This window comes from Dermacentor silvarum, chromosome 6 (assembly GCF_013339745.2).
Source record: "Dermacentor silvarum isolate Dsil-2018 chromosome 6, BIME_Dsil_1.4, whole genome shotgun sequence".
In the NCBI taxonomy this organism is placed as follows: Eukaryota; Metazoa; Arthropoda; class Arachnida; order Ixodida; family Ixodidae; genus Dermacentor; species Dermacentor silvarum.
Genome location: NC_051159.1, coordinates 22,194,318 through 22,214,600, shown reverse-complemented (window position 1 = coordinate 22,214,600; position 20,283 = coordinate 22,194,318). Strand labels below are relative to the sequence as shown.

The 20,283-nt window shown below is 47.9% G+C and overlaps 1 protein-coding gene across 1 annotated transcript in view; it reads right to left on the bottom strand.

The window, feature by feature from the left end:
• Nucleotides 1–271: 271 nt before the first annotated feature.
• The window catches only part of LOC119455327 (leucine-rich repeat and immunoglobulin-like domain-containing nogo receptor-interacting protein 3), a 616,024-nt gene continuing 596,012 nt past the window's right edge, over nucleotides 272–20,283 (bottom strand). Inside the window, exon 3 of the mRNA XM_037716719.2 lies at nucleotides 272–2,645. Within this exon, the coding sequence (XP_037572647.1) occupies nucleotides 2,497–2,645 (149 nt within the window). The 3' untranslated portion in view covers nucleotides 272–2,496. The remainder of the gene's footprint in view (nucleotides 2,646–20,283) is intronic.

The window sequence follows — 20,283 nt, the reverse complement described above, 5'->3', positions numbered from 1 at the left end:
CACCGCAACTTCGCAAAGTTTCTTGCTAGCCAAAGTGCATTTGTAAACTTTTTAATTACTGCACTCTTTTACTGACCATGGTGCGTCATAACCTCTAATGGCTGAGCTTGTATGATCAAATAATTGAGTCTTATTTTTTTAATTGACGTGGATTACTGAAAACTGCTGCGCGCATTCGAGAGTAGAACTTGTGATCTTCCTGCAGCCGTTTTATTGAAATAAATGTTGTATTTTTAACGAGATTGTCAAATGATTCAGCAGCCTGCAGAACTTAGTTGTGTAGCTTTATTCCTGTTAGCACGAAAAGTATAGCTTGCATGAATACTTGAATAGTATATAGTTTATACTATATGTTTTGATCTAATGCATTTTAACAAGTTCCATGTAATGTCTACCGTAGTTTACCGTAGCAGGGAATTATGCGCGCAGTGCTTAGCTGCACTGCAGCCTTCTTTTAGCATGCTTTGAGATGCCCTTTGGGCTGTATTCCTGGCCTCCCTCCTGGTACTTCAGTTTTTGCATGACAAAAAAAGTCACAGGCATGCGCGGCACACGCAGCACAGTCACAGCGTAAGCTGATGGAGCGGCTCAAGAGTATCTCCAACAGGGTCTTCGCGGCAGTCTTTTCGCCTCGTTTTGACGAGAACGATCTGAACTGTCCGCCCGGCGTCGACGGCGAGCTGCGGCTTGTAATGCTCTGTGCACAGCCGTCTCCTGAGACCGATCAAGCCTTACAAATGCAACTTACATGTCGGGCACGCTGCGTTTGCAGGCATCTTAACTGGCGGAGGCTGGGGATTGCGTTTTTTTTTTGGGTTGCGCGCCTCGTCTGAATGGCATCTCGTCGTCTGCGCCTGCGCTCGATGCGTTTGCAGGCACCTTAACTAGATGGCACCACCATACTGGCGGAAGCTCGGATCATCTGCGCCTGCTTTAAAGGGTTTTTTTTTCCGGCGCGCGATAGCAAGCGCTTGCGTGGCTCAGTGGTAGAGTATCTAGCTCCCACGCCGCGGGCGCGGGTTCGATCCCGGCGGGAACCGGGTACTTTTTTCGCATTTCCAGCGATAGCGGTTACGTTCACCGGACGCCGTCGGCGGTGGCACCGGACACCATCGCGAACCGAAACGGCTATTGGAATGAGCCCATAACAGCTTACGCTGTAAAATGTTTGGTCGCGTTATTGGAGCGCTGGGATGGATCTTCAACAGCCATGCAGTTCATTTTCATCCTGCCCCACAAGCCAACACAAAGCCAGGCTAAGCTTACTTTGTTAGTGATATGTGGGTAAATACAGTAGGCCTGCTGCACTGCAAGGGCATGAGGAACGTCGCTGTTATGTTAATTTATGTTCAATATGGATGTCCTGTGGATGTACTAAATCCACAAACAAATGTCCCACAGACGTCCTGTGGACGATTGCTAACACAAAACGTCCCAGAAGCGTCCTACATCCTGACAAAAATGTCCTTAGGACGTACTTGGGATTATGCAGTAAGAATTATTTATATTTAAACATCTCTTGGACGACCCAATTGGACGCTCACGCGATGCTTCTAGGGACGCCAATTCGCATGCATGGGACGATCCCATGGGCATCCAGAAATGATCTACAGCATTTTACGTATGTCCCAGGGACGTTCGAATGTCCCGTTTCGGACATCTGTCGACATCTGTAGGACATAATTTATTGCAAATAACTTTGAATACTATGTACGCGAAGTGGTAATAAGGCATGGTTAGGTAAGTTAAGCTTTTTTCACAAACTGAGCAATTAGGATAGGTAAACATGTGAAGCGCTATGTGCCTTTAAACGCAGTGCCAAATGTACAAAGCTTAAGTTGTTTTCTATCTTGTTATGCAGCTCAAACAAGTGTGAGATGTGCGTTTAGAAAACGTTGTGAGATTTTGCAGCGCCTACTGTGAATGCAAGTTTTCTGCCTGCTCACCGGCGTTCTACACAACATGCACTTTTCATTAATGAAAGCTTTAACCACGCTCTGTGGGCCTTTCATTTCCTTTGGGCACATGCATAGGTCGAACCATACAATATCGTAATTCCAAACTGGCTGGCTAAGGTGTCTGCTTGAAGGCTGCACTTTCACGATGCCATCATATGTGCACATTACGTGTAGAGCCGATACAGACAGTTCCCAGCGAGGACTAGCGAACACCGTCGACGATGCTATGCGTTATGTTGCGTCGAATAGGTTTATCATCTCTCTAAAAAAATCAATTCTGGTGCGAGTATTGATTAAAGAAATGAAGAACGGATTTCTGAGACGATGACTGTAACAAACGTCCGAGCACTAAGGTGAAAACATTACCAAAAAAAAAGGAAAAAAAAAACAGCGCTCTTCGTGAAAGCCAGCGATGCTTCTATGAGGTTGCTGCGTGCAGATCCTGTGGCCACACGATGCCAGAGGCAATAAGCAACCATTGACGCTTGCGTCGTTTCGTTCACTTCTCAAGGTGTGTTCCCTCTGACTCGAGGCAGCGTCAGGCGGCCCCGCACTGGAGGTCCTGCTCCGTCACTTGGCTGAGCGACGTGTTGCGCAGCGCTTCGGGTTCAGTACACTCCGCGTGGCGCCAGATGTCCGGGAAGCTCAGCAGGAACCGCAACCGGCAGTCACAGACGAGCGGGTTCCCTGCGCGGAACCGAAGGGCTCAATGCCTGTCACAAACAACACAGTCAAGGACTACCCTTGCACCTGGTGGGAACGATGACGAGATAGCCAACAAAAGTGTGCACTATTGCTGGAGATCGGCTTAATGAGCGTGAGAGGGAGCGTTTGAGTGTCTCTTCTGCTATTTTGATATGACTGTATCCTCTGCCGCTGCTCTGCTTTCGTCCTTCGATGTGCTCGGTTACGAGGTACAACGCCGACGCAGGAACGCGCACATAAAGGCTGCGCTCTAAACAAGCTCGTGAACTTGCAGAAACCTTTCACATACAAACGATGCTTTAGGATTGCCTATCAGAGCCGCGTATTTCATTGTTATCACATCGCTTCAAAATAATTCCCAGAGATTCTAACGTGGATGTGATTTTTTCGGCCAACCTAGATGTTGGAAATGCTTGCGCAGCGACTGAACAAACCTTTGGTGTGCATGTGACTTAATGATATGCGCACGCAGACAGTGCCGTCCTTTTTGATTTTTTGTATAGTTCAGTTGTTAGCGCTCATCCTGTGTCCTTCCTTCCTGCGTTGTCATCGTTTTCCTCGCAGATTCAAAGACTGCATCAATTCCAACTCGCCTAGCTTCCAACCTTACTGAAGCTGGAGGGGATGTCGTCAAAAATGTTTGAAATCGAACGAGGTGTTCGTCAAGGATCAACACTGGTTCCGAGATTGTTTCTGTTCTATAGATTAATAATATTGTAGACATAGGAAATTTCTTTGGCCTAATAATGTATGCTGACAATAAAACTGTTTTCTCACTAAAAATGAAGACAAATGTTTGCTTAATATTGTTGAGGCAGTGTTTAAATAACAAAAAACGTCAACTTAATGCGGCCAAAGCTTCCTATTTGATATTTAGCCAAAGCAATAAGGCAGTTAACATGGACTTTGCTGTAGCATTCCAGAATGTGGCATTGGAGAGAGCACGAAGTGAAAAGTCTTGAGGAATTTGGTTTAATGAAGAACTCCTATACAACATACACGTGAAGTGTCTCTGCCGTGATTTCGCACGTGCTGTTGATGTTATTTAGAAAATCACGCACATAATATCACTGTGGTTAAATGTACAGCTATATAATGATCCTCTTCTCTGCGATAGCAATTATATGGACACTCCAGGCACATTTCTGCCGTCGCCGTGGTCGTCATCGTGAGGTTCCGTGTAAAGGCCACGGGCGACAAAATAGTCGGCGCGCGCCGTATACTGTATGTGGGAGTGAGAGCGTGCGAGGGGGAACCGGTGATCGCGGCTCAATCTAGCGCACGCAAGGGCGGGAAGGAAGTGCGCTGTCCTCCAGTCACGCGCAGCGCTCCGGAGGGAGGGAGGGGGGCGTTCTACTCTTCGCGGCCCGAGCAACCATGCGCGCCCGCCGGGCCGCAAGGCTCCGGGAGGAGGGCGCGTTCTATGCCGCGCGTCCGCCCGGGCTGCTGCATCTTGAAAGCCATCTGCGGCGGGGGCAAAGTCCGCCCTGTGCTGTGTTTTCGCAACTTAGTTCGCGTTGATGCGAGCGGTGACACGAAGGTCAATCCGATCGTTGCTACTACCAGGCTTGCTCACTACAAAGTTTTGATAGCGAGTTTCCGCAGTCATCGAGTGAGATGCGTTCATGTTTGCTTGTGGGCACGTGACACCATGCTTGTTATTTTAATTAGTATGCCTATGTTTACAAGTTGATACGGCCTATAAAAGTATTATCCTTACTTCATACAGTTATCCACTAATTTGCTATCGCAACCGATGCTGCGGCTTTTTTATTCAAACCTTTTTAACAGCGAAAATGTTGTAGCTAACCGTAAGAAGTGGCGCCTGCTGTCGCAAAACCTCGCCGAGCTATGACGTCACTGCGTTGCCTAGCAACCACCTCGCAGAGCGGCGTGTGCCTCGCCTCCTCTCCGCGCCGTGCACATGTTGCCTTGACATGGGACGTTAAGGAGACGGAAGGAGAGCATGCGCGCGGCGCGCACAGTGCTCGGGAGAGGGCAAGAGGAAATGAGAACGAAATTGAGAGAAATAAATTGTAGCAGCACCAACGAGGCAACGTGCAGAGCTGCTGCCGACGCCGTCCGCGTTACCTAGCCGCGCATGCGCTGAAGCAGTAGCGATGACATCACCTCGCGTTGCCTAGTAACGGCCGGCGCAGGTGCGCGGTCGCTTCGCCCGACGCAGACATGGCTCCTGCCTGGCTGCGTTTGCGGCATGGCGAAGACATCACCAAGGTGGTTTTTCCTCTGTGGTAATGGGTGGTAGTCCGAGGGAGCTAAATCAGGGGAATAGGGCGCGTGCTGAAGCAGCTGGAAACCACCGGGGTGAATTGCAGCCATCGCAACAGCTGATGTATGAACCTGCGCATTCTCTTGGCGAAACAGCACCCCTTTCCGGAGCATTCCTCGCCGTTTTTGCTTAATTACCGACCTCAGACGACGAATCTGAGCTGCATAGTATTCCCCGTTGATGGTTCGACCTTTTGGGAGGAATTCCAGGAGAATGACAACCTTGCAATCCCAGAACACTGACGCCATAACAGTGGATGGAACCACCTTTGCCTTTTTGGGGTGGGGGGAGGTGGGATGTTTCCACTGTTTCGAGACTTATTTTGATTCAGAACGAAAGTGATGCACACAAGTCTCATGCATTATAACGAATTTCTGCAGAAAAAGATTAATATCAGCTTGAAACAGTTGCAGGTTTTCTGCAGAGCGAAGTTCTCAGACGTTCGTCCTCTATTATCAAAAGTTTGGGCACCCATCGGGCCGAAACTTCGTGCATGTTCAGGAGCTGTGTTAGGGTATGGCCAAACCTCTCTCCACTGATATGCCCACACATTCGGCAATGTGCCGCTGTGTGACACGTCGATCAGCGATTACAATGTCTTGCACTTTATGGACATTTTCGTTTGTGCATGCTGTTGAGGCACGACCACGGCGGGCGGCATGTTCAATTGATGTCTGACCTCGCTTGAAATCGGCAACCCAGTTTTTCACTATAGCATCAGAAGGAGCGTTGTCCCCTAATGTGTACAGCATGTCCATGTGAATTTCTTGTGATGTCAGTCCTTTTTTCAAAAGGTATTTACTGACTGCTCGCTTTGCGAATTTCTCCTTTTTCATATTTTAGCTTCGCGACCTTGCTTTAAACCGCTGTACTTGAAACTAAAAAATAAAAATAAATCCAGATTGCTCATGAAACCATTCAAATAACTGAAGAAGATATTTCATTGCAAAACAAGACCATGCGAAAAAGATTTCACGGGTGGGCTGCGAACTTTTCAGGCACCCCTCGCACCTTCGAAAATGATCGCTCGAGAATACCTTGCCTACATGCATAGTTAAACTAAGTTAAGACCTAGCAGCCAGTAAGACTTGAGCGTTGACACTTTCGCTGTGCCTAAGCTTTGCACGACCGAGTGCAAACTTGCCCCCCCCCCTTTTTTTTTTACAGAGCGTTAGTATGGGTATGATAAGCCAGTCAAAATTACCGGAATCTAATACTTTATAGAAGGAAGTCGCAGTTTCGCCCGAAAGGTGCAGCATCAATTGCGATAGCAAATTAGTAGAGAGCTACGCGTACTAAGGATAGTAGTTTTATCGGCTCTATGAACTTGGACACATTCGCTTATAACCGAATTCGCACTCGATGACCGCAGACAACTGATATCAAAACGCTGGCGTGAGCAAGTGCAGCTGCAGCAAGTGAAGGTTCGTGCGGTCTATCGCTTCAAAGGGAAACTGAGCGGCTAAAGCACAGTGCATACAAAGGTAAGAGCCATACAGGCCTCAGCCGCGCAAAGTACAAGTATACAGTTGCTGGCAGAGTAGAAGCCGCCCCTCCCTCCATCCCGTGCTGCCTTCCCGCTTTCCTCCTTTCGCGAGGGAGATTTGAGTCGCCAGTTACCCTTGCGCCCGGTCACTAAATACGCGTTGGTGTCGCAGCTAAACATCGCCCCCCCTCCCTCGGGCTTTCGCAGGACGGATAACGTCGCATTTGCTCTCCGCCGTGCGTTCACTCTCCGTGAAAGCGCGCGTCCCTCGCGCGCTGTATGTGCGTCCCTGGCACATACAGCATACGGCGTGCGGCGACGATTTTATCACCCTTGTTGTTTATACGGAACCCCACGGCGACGACGACGGCGACCGTAGGAATCCGCTTGGAGTGTCCATATCGCAATAAAAAAGGCCCTTTCCTTTACATAAGTTATTTTGGTATTATGAGCCTTCGAAAAATTCCACTGTTCTTCAATACCACGGGATACGAGCCGATCAATTATATAATTTTAAGTTACTACAAAAGATGCAAAAAGAAAACTACGACATCTGATTACCTTGCGAACGGTCATCACCCTATTGGTTAGGAGAACGAAAAGCTTGCACACCTCTCTTAACAACAAATTATGACGCGCAGGCTTCTGCATACCAACGTATTGAAATAGTAAATAAAATAAACGAAATGTTGATTTCGACTATAGAGAGAGAAAAAAAAACCCATTTATTTAGACCATCGAGGTCGTTGATCTTGTGGACGAGTGGGTGGTGTCCTCATTCCAGGACTCCACTGGCCATGGCTGCTCGACGTACTTGCTGGACGAGAGCTTCTTGTCCCGCCAGGGTATCTCCGGCCAGCTGTACCTCCCACCGCTCAAATGACGTGTTAGGCGTCTTTAAATGGTGACGTTTGCCCCCGCACTCCCACGAGATGTGAAAGAGTGTAGGGCGTGTGTCGCCGCACCAGGGGCAGATGCCGCGATATGTTTGTGGGTATATTTTGCTGTATCTGTGTAGGTTTGGGAATGTGTTTGGATAAGTCTGAGGGCTATTGCCTCTTCAGTGCTGAGCTTTTTGTGAGGGGGAGCATAAATCCTGCGGTTGAGTCGCTGGATCTCGAGCATTTCGACTATAACCCCTCTCTGTTTAGGATACAGATTAGCACTTAACAGCGATTTATGATATAATGGCTAAGCGTACCAATCATACACCTTTAGCTGGGTAACCCTTAGTACAGGTGCACAAATTCACATTTATAAGGTTAAAATTATGGGGTTTTACGTGCCAAAACCACCATTTGATTATGAGGCACGCCGTAGTGGGGTACTTGGGAAATTTGGACCACCTGGGGTTCTTTAACGTGTACCTAAATCTAAGTACACGGGTGTTTTCGCATTTCGCCGCCATCGAAATGCGGCCGCCGTGGCCAGAATTCGCTCCCGCGACCTCGTGCTCAGCAGCCCAACACTATAGCCACTGAGCGACCACGGCGGGTCACATTTATAAGATAGATTGTAACTAATGCAAAATATAAGGGACATTGTTGCCGTGAAAAAATATTTACAAAGTACATTGTAACCAATATATTATAAGGTACATTGCAAGCAATAAAACATAAAAGGTACATTGTTACTCTTGAAAAAGATGTAGCTTTAGAAGTTACGCTGTAGTCCTTTATTTTCTAAAAGGAACTGTAACCTCTAAAGGAGGTGTTAAATTTAGGGGTTACGTCAGCAACTTATAGGGATATTTTTCTTTTTGATTGCATTCTATTTTTAGAGCCAACCTATAAAATTTACAATGTTCGACTACAAGATATTTGCATCTCGAATTGGGCTGATATTGTCATGCCTGCCAGTTGACAGATATGTCTCACCTCCGATTGTTATGCTGGTGTTTAAATTGTGGGACTAAAGAAGAGACTTCCACTGTCAATGCATTTCATTAAAGCTTTGAAGAGAGCATGTAACTTGCTCGAATTGTATTTACCAAAACAGTTTTCTTTCAGTCCCATAATTAAAACTTCTGCATGAAAATCTGTGGTGAAAAGAAATCATAGGCAACTGACGGGCATCACAATGTTGGCCCCATTCGAGATGCAGAACATTTTGAATCATGACACGGTGATAGATTTTATAGGTTAGCTATAAAAATATAGCGCAATCACAATAAAGACGTCTGAATAAATAGCTGAAGTAACCCTTAAATTTAACATAGCCTTTGGGGTACAGTCCCTGCTTGACCGCCCATATAACTCAGCTGTAGGTTTCAAACATATACTGCATCTGAGTTGGTGTCTCTCCAAAATATGAGGAAGCCAAAAATACCTCCAGTTCCTAGAGTATTACTTGTGCACAGAAGCCACTATTTATTAAAAATCCATCTTCCAAAGGCACAAAATTACTTGAAGTACACACTCAATGAAGAAAAACACTTGGGGAAGCAACATCTTCATGAGGATGGACGATGTAACCGTTATTTTGTTCGTTACTGATGTTTATAGGTATACTTATAGGTTACCAAGATTAGAGTGTAGTAAATCATGTCAGGTGATAGTATATAGTGGTCATGCGAATTCGTTTTGTAGAATAAAATATCTTATAATGATATTTATAGCGTGAATGAGTGTGATCTGTCTTGTACGCGTTTGCTGCAGCCCCCGTATTCGGGAGCATAGACCTCTATCAGGCACCCCAGGCGTCGATGCGTCCGCTCTAAACTTGTAAACTTGACAGTAAGCATTACAGCGGAAGCATGCAAAATAAAAAATAAAAAAGCAAGAAAATCAATTTCTTTGCTAGGCCTGCTAACACGCTTGTTGCCCAGCATAGCCATTTCGAAAGCCTCTCGTGGCAGCTGGTCCCGGTGACGTTTCACAACGTCACAACGCTGAAAGTCGCAGCCAGCCTCCGCAGTGGTGTCGCCGAGGATGCGCTGTAGGCGCGCTCTCTTAGCCGTTCATTCGGACTGTTTGGGCGATGTACCGCTTGCCGCAAGGCAGGGATACATCTCTTCTTCAGTGTAAGGGACGAAATGATTGCCGTCCTTTGTCTTGCAAACTCGGTTTTCTTGACCACTTGGGTTAACGGCTCTGCACAGCCTAGACAGCCTTTCAGGTGCTGGAAAAAACCACATCCACTTTTTTTCTGCCGGCGATTCGTTTGGGGTAGAGTGTACTAGACAATGGTCGAGTGGGCCGAACGGCGCTCTCCCGCTGAGGCGCCGCGTCTGGAAAAATTATGCGAGGGCGCTGCCAGCGAACTGGATTGCGTGGAGACGCGCTCCGCAGCATATTCAATGTACTTTCGCTGCGGGCGCCGAGGCCGATTGCGCATAGTATGCTCTTAAAATAGTGCTTTATTTCTACTGCAAATTAATGTTTACACCATTTTACCAAACATATATATTTGAGGCACGGAACGCACGCGTCGTCTGCTAGCGAGCGTGCGTTCATTGCGCGGACGCTGGCGGACGCCCAGTTTTCCTCGCAGAACGTCTGTGCAGTACATTTTTTAAATGTTTTAGTTGCTTTGGTGCGCCCATGACTCTTGACGGCCGGCACCAAATATAGTTTTAGCCAGTTGAACTGCTGTTTCTAACACTGTCTTCTTAAAGTAACAAGTAATAAGCCTGATATCTGCAACATGAAGCTACGTGAGAAAATTTTATTGATGTGCCATTTTACGCGTACTTCTCGCTGGTGGAATTTCAATCAGGGACAATGATCGAAGAAACCAATATAGGAGTCAAATAAACCAAGTTTATTAACTGCGTGGCGCAAAGAATGACCAACGCATTTCTAGGTAATTAAATCAAAGGGTACACAGACATATGTATATTCACGATATATATATGTGAAGGGAAAATATCAAATATGCTAAATGCACTAAATGAAAAAGTGAGAACTCCCGACAGGAATAAGCGCACGTGTTTGCGGTAACAAACACACTTATTAGCCAATACTGCACATAAAACTCTCATTCGCAGATATAATATTCACAGCAGGCAAAAACACCTCATATATATATGCAAGTGTTATTCGTGTAGTGTACGACGCCGAGTAGTCGTTTCCGTTCGAATGTAAAGCGTAACTGGACTATTGAAGTCTGACCGATTCAAGTGAGGACTGTTATTCCGAATGACTGTGCTGCCGGAAAGCCATGGCTGTTGCGTAGCGGCGGAGTTAACGAGTTCCTCGCTGTCATTCAATAGAAACGCCCGTTTTGGGGCAGCCTGTTAATCTGCTAACTTGATTCAGGCAAGGAAAACTTTCTTTGACAGTCTCACCATGTTTGCAACCCATTAAAACTGGGTGCCCCATGTGGTACCACATGTATCTTCAACGAACGAAGCAGATCTTCACATCTACGGTATGCTGTTCCTTTAATTGCTTCGTTATTGTCGTTCTGATAGTGCGCCGGATAACTGAAAGCAGCCGTTTATAATATACAGGCTGCTCAGTAGAGAGGACATACAGTTGGGAACGGCATTATTTTTATGTATGAAATATAGGACAAGCGTAACATGTTTCTCTCAGAAATCAGACTCGAGAATAATTTATTATTTTGATTACACCCCTAGAAAAAAGCCCGAGGACGCAGTTCAAACGACACTCACGTATACATAGGTGAATGATTATGCCGTATTCAGGAAGAAAGTTTATTACAAATTATTATTACAAATTCTTGGATTTTACATGGCAAAACACGATATGATTTTAGGCACCCGGTTTAGTTTTCACCGCCTGGGGTTCTTTTACGTGCACCTAAATAGATATTACTCGAGTGTTTTTCAATTTCATTACCATCGAATTCCGCGATCTAGATTGAACCCTGGAGTTCCAGTTTAGCAGCGCAACGCCGTATCCACTAAATAGCCACTAATTAATTTTTTTGAAGTATTGACTGGAGAAAAAAATTCCACGTACGACTTACGGCTAAAGATTACCATATAGAATGGCTAACTAAAACTGTTTTGGGCGCTCGAGGTCTGACTGCAAGAAATGACCCCGTACCAATTACTCCGCATTCTGTTACGCGGGTAAGGTGGTAACTTGAATGAAATGTAGCACCGCAGTTTTTTTTAATGCAACAATACTTCCCGTAAATATGAGCACGAGGCGCCGGATGGGGCAGATATGTTTTATTTGTTTGAAGCCGCAAGGGCAGGAATGTTACATGTGTTTCTCCGTTGCGTTTCGCAAGACCTACTGATGGAAAACTATATGCGCAACAATACACACGAGAGATACATGCTGCTTGAAGAACGAGAAAAATATTTGTTCTCCAAAGGGAACCGTATAATAATAACACAGTAGAATGAACGCCGACACTGCGGCCGCAATGCACGCGCAATCACCGAGCGGCATTAAAAAATAAAATAAATAACAGAAAGAAAAGCATTTATTCTTAAGGCATAAATACATGTCATATGCAATTATGAACATCATTTGAGCGGTCTGTACGCAAATACCAGCTGGCGAAGTAGTACGAATGACCCTGCCGAGCAGTATCGCCAGCGGTTTCCAACGGCGCGACCTTGATGCGGCCGAATCCACTTCGATAGCAGCGCCGCCACAGTATTTTTCCACGTCGGGCGCCTCAGTGCAAAGCATGCGCTGCCCCAGCCGCTCGTCCCACTCGACCGTATCTAGTCCCACTCGACGCTCTAGTTTGAGGTTGTCGGCCACGCCGTGAAAGTACGAAATGACGATAAAATTCCATTTTGTCGCTTATTTCGGTTTCGGTTGCCTTCTTGAAACTGAACAGAATCCTGTGATGGCAAGACTTTCGCAGGGCATGTGTGTAGCAAGTGTTAGCAATGGCCCGCTTTACAAACTTCGAGTGCGCAGACCCAAAAGGGAGCACTGTCTTGTTAGCACGCGGTTCATACGCCCAACAAGCGTGGCTAGGACACAACGTTAAGATTAAATCCAAGAATTTAATGGACCCACCCTCAGGAACTTCATGAGCTAAAGCAAGCGGCGAAACAGAGTTGCAAAAGATGTCGAAAATTTTCGTCAACGAGGCATGGAAAGACAAGGCGTCGTGAGGTCATAGCAGCGCGAACTAAAACATATACGCAAAGAAAGTGACACACAGAGACAAGCTCAAACTTCCAACTATCGGCCTTTTATTGCGATAGCAATTATATGGACACTTCAACCGGATTTCTGCCGTCGGCGTCGCCGTCGCCGTGAGGATCCCTATAGATAAAATCTACGCCGCGCGCCGGATGCCCGAGCGGAAGCGTGCGGGGACGCGCGCTATCACGGAGAGCGAACGCACTCAATCTCCCACGCGCAAGCAGGAAGCGGGAAGCCAGCGCCGGAGGGAGCGGGAGGGGGGGGGGGGGACACTTCTACTCTGCTAACAACCGCGCTCGTCGCTCGCTCGCACCGTCTCTTATCTCCACACGGCTCTGACCTTTATGCGCCGTGCATTCGCCGCTCAGTTTCCGTTGAAGCGATAGACCGCACGTACAGTCAACCACAAAAGTTTGCGGACCACGCGAGCGCGTGCCAGACTGCCTATCCGCGCCACCTAGCGGTACGCCACCTAGCGGCGACAGGGGCGCTCTCCCGGATATGAGCCCTCTTGGTACTCGCCTGCCTGTTAATTTTTTATTCCCGTGCATGACATTGTTAGTTCGTTGTGTTGACGCAGAGCGCTGTCTGCGATAAGACCGCCACATATCTGGCTTGATAGCAGTATCGGAGCAATCACTGTAACCTTTGTCGACTGGTGTGCCAGTGGGTAGATAAGTTTCACGAAGCGCTGCGACGATTTTTTTACGCGACGTTTACTGGCGCACTTTGGTTGGCAGCATCTTGGTCCAATGAGTGTTGCTGCTTCTGCGTCTTGAGAGAAAGGGTAGGGAGGTGTTTCACTGTCATCAAAAATAAAGAAAAAGCGGATGCATAGAAAATTTTCTTTCACACATAGGCGCATCTTCGCATCAGTCGCTGAAAACGTAGTAGACTTGCTTCAGGCCACGTGGTGATTGCCTATTTGGAAAGATGCCGCTGCGTGTTCCACTTGACGAAAGAAGGCACATTGTGCGTTTATTTATAGAGGGAATACCTCAGCGCGAAATCTGCCGCCGAACCAACAGGAGCCGGACTGCCGTGAATAGGATTATTCAAGCTTTCCGCGACGATGACAGATTCACAGATATGGAGCGCAGAGGGCGTCCAAGGGCCACGACTGAGGAAGAGGACCGCCTGATTACGGCCGCCATCGTGGCTGATCCTTTTCAAAGTGCAGAGGATATCCGAGAAGCGCTCTCGCTCACGGTATCGTCTGAGACTGTAAGAAGAAGGCTGAGTGAGCTTGGCCTGCAGTCTTTCGTAGCAGCACAGAAGCCCTGCCTCTCAGACAGCCAGCTACAAGAACGACTCATGTTCGCAACAGCAATGAAAGATTGGACAACAGAGAAATGGGGCGATGTCATCTTTAGCGACGAGTCAACTTTTTCCACGCGCTGGGACCAACGGAAGTGGGTTTGGCGTCCATTAAACTGCAGGTGTGTTTACAGTGTATTGGCAGTTAATTCACGAAGCTAATTCTGCATCACAACATGTTTCACGTAAAATGAGCTTTTGGACATTACGAGATTTTTCTGTAGTGGTATTATGTTGTTGTTGGTATTATGTTATGTTCTGTAGTGGTATTACATTAACGATTGTTTCATAGTACTACTTACTCTGAAGCTAATTAAAAGCTGCCAGTGGGTCTTTCAGTACTATCTAATGATGTTTGCACGTTTTCTATTGCAACTCTATAACAGCATTATAAAGTTCATACGCAAGAGGAATCACAACATTTTTAGACGCGCCGCTGGAACCCAATTGTATGCTATTTCTTGCAGATATCTGCCTAATTACACACAGAGTGTTCTATCCAGTGGACGGTGTTCCGTGAGCGTGTGGGGAGCAATCAGCAAAGATGGCCTTGGTCCCCTTGTGCGTCTGGAAGGGCCCTTCACTGCGTCACGGTACTGCGACGTCATCACTAGACACCTCGTTCCGTATGCGCTGGACGGTCCCTTCAGCGACGGCTGCTATTTTTTTTTTCAACACGACCGCAGCCCGATCCATAAAGCACGTATCGTCCAGTCATTGCTAGAAGAACATGCTGTTTGCCAGCTTGAGTGGCCTCCATGTGGCGCCGACTTGAATCCCATAGAAAATGTCTGGGGCATGTTGAAGAAACGGCTGTCCACACGAGCCAACCGCGGCCGCACGGCCGATACGCTGTGGCAAGCGAACGCACAAGAATGGGAAAGCCTGCGCGGTCGACCGGAGATTACTGAATCTTTGTACGAGTCGATGCCCACACGCATCAATAAGGTGCTAGAAAACGGCGGACATTTCACTTCCTACTAGATCATTGAGAGACCTATGTTTCATGACACTTCTGTAAATGTCTTGTGAATAAATTCATCCCCTTCAGACACGAATTATGATGCACTGTCTGCAAATGCGTCAAATGCGCATGGCATCATTTCAAGACGCTCACTATTACATTCCAAGAAAGAAGACGAAGCAATGTGCTGTTTTGTGCGAGTTTCAGTAAAAAAAATTAATTAGCGTATAACTCATTATCTAATTATTCTGAAATCCGTCAGCTTCAATGCTTGCATAAAAAGAATCAACTATTAGGCCCGAAACGCATGCACACTTGCTTTTTCGGTTGTATTCGTGTCGACCGGAGAAAAAAAAAATACTCTTGACGTTGGTCTTGGAACGCGGCACGTCGAACGATTGTCTAACATGGTAGTGTCTCCAGCAAAGTGATCATCTGCAGCAATACGCAGGACAATGAAGTTAACTGACCGCTAGTTGTCCCATCAGGAAGCGGACACGAATGTGCACACTGAGTTTTAGGTCATTTGAAGAAACACGTGGCGTGGGACGCGCCTCCGAAGTTCGAGTCCCCAAATGAGGACGCCGTGTCGCAAAGGGTTATAAAAAGAGTCATCGCACCCGATTATTTCTTATTTTTCTAAATGTAACCACTATAGCAGCGCGGTGGTTCGGGCTTTGCGCAGCAAAACCTGGGCGCAGGCGATCAAATCCCGGCCGCTACTGTCACTTAGCGATGGGGGAGGAACGGAAAAATTCTGCCTACTGACTAAGCATCTGTGTCCCATGGCTGCCTCACCGCTCACTCACGCACTCACGAAAAAAAACAAAAAAAACAGCGTGGCTACGCGAAAATAGAACTGATAACAGCCGAAGAATACGCTGTCTGATTACTTGTACTGATATTCTGCTCTCAAAATATAAGCAAGTAGCCCTGGCTAACAAAGAGCGCGTCACGTTGAAAGAGATAGGTAGAAAATATTTGCGCACAGTGCGAAAATAGACAGGCCATAGATTTAAGGAGGGATGCGTCTTCAACGTAGCGCTGCTGTCGATCGCTGGTGACGTAGCGGAAGTGTCGCGAAGAGGCTCTTGGCCACGCGCTCGCGTGGTCCGCAAACTTTTGTGGTTGACTGTACCTTCGCCCGCTGCGGCGTATATGCGCTTGCTGCCAGCGTTTTGACAGTCGTTGTCTGCAGTCATTCAGTGTGATCTATTCGTGTTTGTTTGTGCGCGCTCACACCACGCTTGTTCATTCAGTTAGTAATAGTCGGGCCACATTTTCCAATGCACTCTACACATGCAATGCTGCCCGGATCGGCAGTGCAGCGCTACAGGTGTGTCCCTTCGCACGCGCTGCCCACGGGAAGCGCTTCTCATCAACACCACCGTTTCACATGCGCCTTCTCGTGGTCATCGAGTGTCTCTTCATGTCGGTCTACTTACGCCGCAGCACACCTGCTTACTTAATCAGCTCATGTTTACTACAATTCATATTCCTACCAAAGCCGCTCACCTTACTTTGTATGACATTGCTGTGTTGCTATCGCATTCATTGCTTCGCACTTAGGGCGAAACTGTGACATTTTGTTTATCTATATACACAGATGAAAAGAAAATTCGGAAAACAAAACCACCAATACCATCTAAATGCTAAAAGGAATAATGAATTTGCTGAGAATGCAGCAGAAGGCCTACTAACAAAATTATGTTCCCGCGTCCTGCGGGCGGGAAAAGCGGCCAACATGAATAAAGTCAATCGTTCACCTCACAAAGCATCGGTTTCAAATAGGACAACAAAATTGTCGACATAGCGGAAGATCTCCCAACTTCTAACCCTTCTAAGCGTTCATGGATGATGTGGTCGAGCCTAGCTACAAATCTAATAGCTAACTCCTTGTCGTTGCAAATAAATGTGGCCGTCCCAAGTTGCAAAAGTCGACCTCAGTTACATGTCGAGCAGTTCCATAAAACCTTCCACAGATAGCCCTGCAGCATTCTGATAAGAAACAACACCGAAGCTGCGGTAACTAATAATACAATAACAACGAAGATTACTCAACCCATCCTGCGGTACAGCGAGACAACTCGTGGGAGGACAAACGCCTATCAACCGCAGACGAATGTTCTTACGGAATCCCTAAACAGGACCACCATGCTTGCAATGTATGTCAACGTCGACTACAAGACATGATGTGTCAGCCTTCCGTACATACCCTTTGGCCACAACACGACAGTGCAGGAAACAACGCAGTTGAAGCGGTTTCACGGGAAGAACCTCGTTACAAGACCTGAGGCACCGAACCTGAGGAACAAAGAATTCCCCTATCGCCGAAGAAGGCGGACACCTCGCCCGCCTGTGTATCAAAAACCAGCATAGGACTGACAGCAGACATGTTTCAGAACATCAGGTGGAATACTAGCCCGGCGACCATGTATGGGCGCCCATTACACCGACGGCGAGTTAGTGATAAACTTGGACACTACCACGCGACACATGCTCCGACCACTTGGCACCGGCTATAATGTCGCGCCCGACGGCAATTCACTGCGGCGCCGCGCACTGCCTGAAGTCGTAGTACGCCATTTTACTCGAGCAAACGAACTGCGGGACTTCATTTCACACTTGTTTTGGTATTCTTGTGCGCGTACTTTCTTATTCGCTTTTATGTGTTGTTTGCAGCATAGGGACGATGCTTTTTAGGAAGGGGCATTGAAATTCATTCTTTATCTTTCTTTCGGGGACTGTTTTGCACCAGCTAACGTCTGTTGCTCTGCCGAAGACAGACACCTTCATATGTCGTTACTTTCTCGAATGTTGTCACCCATTCTATGAGAGCTTCATCACCCCACCTAGTTTTCTGCCGTCGTCGGCTGCGCTTGTCTTCTCTTGGTATTCATTATGTAACTCGGTTCCCCGGTTATTTATCCTACGCATCGCATGGCCTGCCCAGCTCCAATTTTTACTCTTAATGTCAATTATTTTTTATTTATTCATGCTGCAAGCCAACATACTGAGTAAAGTCCTGTCCTGTCTTTGTTCCTTCCTAATGTGCTGTCTCTGTTGGCGCTTCATCTTTTGAAAGCTATGCACCAACTAGCCCCACAACGTGTTTTACTGGAAACCTTTCTTCTACAGTGGGCCCTTTTCTATGTGTGCCTTCCAGTGCGCCGAATCCTTTGGTGGTGGTCTGCCATATTGCCCTTGCGACGTGCCGAGCGAGAACCCTAGGATACTGCATTAGGAAGGGACTTTTGCCGACAGAATTTGCCACTCTGTTCGGTTTCGTTAGACCGTCGGTTGGCCATGGGAAAAGAATGTGCCGGATTTTACGTTCGGAGATATGGCGACAGGTCCGCCTGCTCTATGGTTGGCTTCACCTGATATGCTTTTCGCTGGATCCAGTGAACATTGCAAGTGGAAGGGGGTTTATTAACACCGGACGGCAGGCGGAAGTATTGCACGACGGGCACAAAGACAGTCTCAGCCGGCGTCAGCAGCTCGCGATCTACGCTCGCACCTACAGCCAAGACAGAGTCCCACTGTTGAGTCCGTTGCTTCATCCCCACTACAATACCCCGGCGGCGAAGGGAAGCCATCCTGGCGACTCAAGGCGACGTGAGAACAAGGGGGTCATGATATGGCTTCAGGTGGCTCACGTGGACCACTTGGCGGCCAAGACGACGCTTGTCGGAGGTTGGGTTGAGCGGCTCAATTGCATAGGTGACGGAAGATGGGCACTCGATGACGCGATAAGGGCCTTGGTACTTGGGGGCAAATTTAGGAGTCAGGCCAGGGGAATGGAACGGTATGCGGAGCCATACGAGGGAGCCTACGGCGAAAGCTTGTTCAGTGAGATTGCGGTCATGGCGATCTTTCTGGAGGGCTTGGTTGTCTGAAGTAAACGAACGGGCCAGCTGACGACACTCGTCAGCATATTGAGCCATTTCAGAAAGTGGGCTGAATTCGGAGACGTTCGGACGATACGGCAAAATGGTGTCGAGAGGGGTGCATGGTTCGCGGCCATATAAAAGAAAGAATGGGGAAAAGCCGGTGGTCGACTGTGTCGCGGTATTATAGGCGTAAGTGACGAACGGAAGAACGACGTCCCAGTTAGTGCGGTCTGAAGCAATGTACATGGACAGCATGTCTCCCAGCGTTCGGTTGAAGCGCTCTGTGAGTCCGTTGGTCTGTGGGTGGTAGGCTGTAGACGTGCGGTGACCTGTACGGCATGAACGAAGGAGCTCCTGAAGGACATCGGATAAAAACACACGCCCTCTGTCGCTCAGTAGCTCACGTGGTGCGCCATGGCGGAGGACGAAATGACGTAAGACGAAGTTCGCAACATCACGAGCACCAGCCGAAGGAAGCGCGGCTGTTTCCGCATACCTCGTTAGGTGGTCCACTGCCACAATGACCCATCTGTTACCAGCGGCAGAGCACGGAAGTGGGCCATAAAGATCGATTCCGACACGGTCAAAGGGTCGTGCAGGACACGGTAAAGGCTGCAGGAGTCCGGGCGAATGGGGAAATGGTTTCCGTTGTTGACACAATTGGCAAGACCGAATGTATTTTCGGACGTAGGTATATAGTCCACGCCAGTAATAACGTTGGCGGAGCCGCTCATACGTTTTCAGCGCACCAGCGTGAGCATGTTGGGGGTCAGCATGAAAGTATGCGCAGACATCGGAGCGCATGTGGCTAGAGATGACAAGCAGCCATTTACGGCCATCCGGTCTATAGTTGCGACGATATAACAGTCCGTCCCGTATCGCGAAATGCGTGGCTTGGCGGCGAAGTGCACGGGGGTGTGCAGAAGTTGGCGGTGCGGAAAGAACATTCAGGAGAGAGGTGATCCAGGGGTCTTTGCGCTGTTCAGATGGCATGTCTGTGGCGGTCAGAGCAGCCAAGGGAAAGGCACCAGTTTAATGCGGCTCTTCAGCCGATTTCACGGGAGATCGGGAGAGAGCATCAGCGTCAGAGTGCTTTCGCCCCGATCGGTACACCACGCGAATGTCAAATTCTTGCAGGCGAAGAGCCCAACGTCCAAGGCGACCAGAAGGATCCTTCAGGGAAGCCAACCAACACAGAGCGTGATGGTCAGTCACCACGTCGAAAGTGTGGCCGTATAAGTATGGACGAAAGTTGCTTATTGCCCACACAATCGCCAGACACTCTTTTTCGGTTACTGAGTAGTTGGATTCCGTCTTGGTGAGGGCACGGCTAGCATAAGCTACAACATACTCGGAAAATCCTGGTTTGCGTTGCGCGAGTACTGCACCAAGACCGACACCGCTGGCGTCCGTGTGTAGTTCGGTTGGTGCAGTCGGGTCGTAGTGGCGTAGAATGGGTGGTGCCGTAATGTAGTGAAGGCGTCGTCGCAGGCTTGAGTCCAATTTGATAGGTCACCAGGGCGAGCAAGTAGCTTCGTAAGCGGTGCCATGATGGAGGCAAAGTTCCGGACAAAGCGACGAAAA